Source organism: Capsicum annuum, chromosome 7 (assembly GCF_002878395.1).
Source record: "Capsicum annuum cultivar UCD-10X-F1 chromosome 7, UCD10Xv1.1, whole genome shotgun sequence".
In the NCBI taxonomy this organism is placed as follows: Eukaryota; Viridiplantae; Streptophyta; class Magnoliopsida; order Solanales; family Solanaceae; genus Capsicum; species Capsicum annuum.
The window spans coordinates 220,642,735-220,646,319 of record NC_061117.1 but is presented as its reverse complement, the minus strand read 5'-3'; the positions used below and the strand labels follow the sequence as shown (position 1 = coordinate 220,646,319).

At 37.2% G+C, this 3,585-nt stretch overlaps 1 protein-coding gene across 1 annotated transcript; it reads right to left on the bottom strand.

Annotated features, from left to right (window-relative positions):
• Positions 1 to 106: 106 nt before the first annotated feature.
• LOC124900126 lies at positions 107 to 3,339 on the bottom strand. Its single transcript, XM_047415588.1, has 8 exons — positions 3,260 to 3,339; positions 2,579 to 2,707; positions 2,232 to 2,502; positions 1,453 to 1,557; positions 1,188 to 1,355; positions 681 to 808; positions 453 to 591; positions 107 to 283 (listed from the first exon to the last, which is right to left on the bottom strand). The coding sequence occupies exons 2-8, from the start codon at positions 2,674 to 2,676 to the stop codon at positions 278 to 280; spliced, it is 915 nt and encodes a 304-aa protein (XP_047271544.1). The 5' UTR covers positions 2,677 to 2,707; positions 3,260 to 3,339; the 3' UTR covers positions 107 to 277.
• Between the last annotated feature and the right edge of the window lie 246 nt (positions 3,340 to 3,585).

The window sequence follows — 3,585 nt, the reverse complement described above, 5'->3', positions numbered from 1 at the left end:
CATATGTCCTGCTATCATTACAATCTCTTTGGATTGTTTGATGCAATTCTAGCCTAGTAGTGATGCCTAAGCCACCTAGGGATTGATTCTAATGGTCAGTTGAATTTTTGTTTTCCTCACCATTTTCCTGCCTCATTTTCTCATCTTTCTTCAGCCCCTCCCATTCTAATACACAACTCAATGGCATTATCCTATTGGAAACCCCTTTACCACAAAAAAGTTTGAACCCTTTCAGCTCCAAATATGCACTGTTTAAAGCCCTAGAAAATGCTGGAAATCAGGCCTACAACAATTTTTTCCAATGGAAAAGGGATCAGAAGCACACTCTTCACGCATTCAGATAGAATGTAACTCAATCTAAACAAGCATAGCTCAACAGACCTCAAATTCATCTAGCAGGACTTCCATTAAACATCACCTATAGGATATCTAAGTTAAAGCTCGAGTCATACCTCTTTTAGTGAAGGAATAAGGAGAACAGATAAGGTGGCAGATGAAGGTGCAGCATGTGTTCTCGCACCATCTTCTTCATCATTTGGATGGCGCGATCTGGAAAACACCTTCTGTGCATCAAGATAATCACGCGAGTGCCTGCAAAAATTATGGTGCTTCAGGGAAGAAATGATGAAACTAGGATAACCCAACTTCAGACCATCTTTCAACTTCAACAACTTAGGTACCTAGAAGAATCAGAGCTCATTGTTGATTGTTCTGTTTTGTTTTCTAGCCCATCACGTTGGACCTTGCCCAATTTTGATCTGTCTCTTATGTTTCCCTTCTTTGGTCCTGCTAGCATGGCAGCCTTGGCCTAAAAAAGTTTAAAGCTAATAAGCGTTATGCAGCAAACAACAGAGAGATGTCATATTGGAGGGACTTTAACACAATTAGAGCCTGAACTAATGAGTGGAAAAATATGCAAGTTCACTAAATGTAAGAAGAATCCCAGCCTAACGAATAAACAATTTCTAGCAAGAATTAAAGATGTACAACTGAAGTTTTTTATATGATCCTTCCTTGATAAATGTTTACAACACATTTTCCGTTTTTATAATCCTTATGGACGTCCCTATACATAGTTCAAAATTTAGTCTTACAAAAATCAACCCACAAATTTCAGCATATTTTAATCAAGACAAATTTCCCATAAATGTAAATCAGCTTGGATTAAGAATTCTGAAGTGAGATACCTCAGCAAGGTTTGTTGGGCTGTCTTCAAGTGATGCACTTGAAGATCTCTCTTGAATTCCTAACCTAGATTTTGGCGTTCGAGGAGAATCTGGGTCATCATGACGTCCGCGATAAACTATAGTGCCACTGGAAGACGCATCCTCAAAAGAAGCAACTGGGCTACTGGACTGAAAAGTGTATTGACACCAGTAGTCAATGCAAAAAACACTAAAAAGATTTTTGCAGATGACTGTAAATAAATTTTGGTAGAAAAGCTGATGATACCATGGAACTCTGGTCGGTGAATAGGGAAGAGGACTGAATTCCTCTAGGAGACCCTCTTGGAGATCTCACAACCACAGTTCCAGTACCACTCACTGATAACTCCTCCTGTAAATTGAAGATTAGAAACAGTGTCACAAGATACAAGCAGGAAAGAAATTGTAGAAAAAGGGCAGACTGGTGCACTAAAACTCCCGCTATGCGCGGGTCCCAGAGAAAGGCCAGACCACAAAGGTCTATTATATGTAGAAAAAAAAATGTAACGAGCAAAATACCAAGAACAAACATGGTAGAATGCCACGAACAGAGCTCTTTACTTCTTTTTAATTTATTTTTTATTTTCTATTGGGAGATCTGTAAGGTTAAGTAGAGATTTCTCTTAGCCTCAAGAAAAAATTTGCATGAGCTTGAGGCATTTGATTTAGCTATTTCATTGGATAATAGTACTCTAGAACTTGTTGAAGATGATAGGATTCATCCACCTTTTTTTCAAGTGTGTCACAATATTTTAGTGCATGACGAGCACTGTAAAACCACCCAAATTAGGTCATCCTGACAGTAAAAGCCTAACATGCAGCCATATGCCCATATTGCAGAATCAATTACTGTATTTTCAGGCGTCTTGAGTATACATACATTCTCCTGCAATTTGGATCTGTAATCAAGTTTTCTCCTTCATACAAGCTTCTAAATTTCAGGAAAGGATATGAAGTAGGTAGACACAGATGTACGTATGCACATGCATATATATAAATACACACTTATAGAGAACGAAGCCGTACATCTTCATGAGAATAATCTGCTTTCTCGTTGTTTGCATCTCCATCATCTTTTTGGCTGAAACCCTCTGATGAAGTATAATGGACAGTACCAGAAGCAGAGGACCAATTGTTACCACTATCCAGATTTTTTCTTGAAGCAGCTTGATTCAGTGGAACTTCTGGTTTCCTATCTCTAACCTGCGGTGGTTTCACACTTCGAACAGTTCCAGTACTAGATGATCCTCCAATGCTGAAATCCCATCCAGCAGTTTTTAGGGTTTTCCCCTGGCCACTGTAAAGGTAAAACTCAGCAAAGAATCATCACAGATAGCACTTAGTAGTACAGCTAATCAAGAAGTTTCACTAACCTGACTTTAACAGGGCCTTCAGTACCCATATCTTTTGTCACCCTAACGGTGCCCGATGCTTCCCCTACAGGTTTCTGTCCATTCCTAGGAGAGTCCATATCATCCTTTATTTGATACTTGGGGCGCTCCCTACAAGAAATACACATAATATTTTTTGGGGGAAGAATACACATTAGTTGACCCTGTATCATTAAGTAAACAGGAATCCTTAAATTCGACCCCCTAATAAGATTCAGAATTGATAACTGGTCAAAAAATGGTATACCAATATATTATTTACTCCCTTCTTCTTTTTTATACAGGAAATACACTATGTTCTCCTTTTTGCCCCAATATTTTATGCAATTGACTTTGGAACAATTGTTGAGAAAGTAAATATGAACAATGAATATTTTAATGCTAATAAAGAGAGATGTAAGTAGAATTCTTCTTCTTTTCTGGTCTTAAAGTCATCGTGTGAATTATTAGAGTGGGACTCTGTTAGTTTTGTTCACATGAGTTAGAACTTACAACCTTAGAAGTAGATATTATTTTGAGAAAGTGGAAATATATCTATTTAATGGAGTATCACTGAATCAAATGATACCGAGTATGGAAACACAAAGCCTTAAATTTCTTTTACCAAAGCAAACATGCAAAGAATAGATGTACGTGCAGAAAATATCAGGAAACGGGATGCACCTGATTCGCTCTAAAAGTCTCGGGCTTTTTCTTGCACTCCTTATAAAACGATGCTTCAGCAATTCCTTTGCACTTGGCCTCTAGGATCAATAGAAAGTATAAAATAAGACAAACAAACATAATCATAAGCAATATATATATATATATATATATATATATATATATGTATGTATATATATATATATGTATATATATGTATGTATATATATATATATGTATGTATGTATATATATAGGTGCCGTGGTGTATGCTCTTTGCAGACGATGTAGTTCTGATAGATGAGACTCGAGGGGGTGTAAATGACAAATTAGAGATGTGGAGGCAAA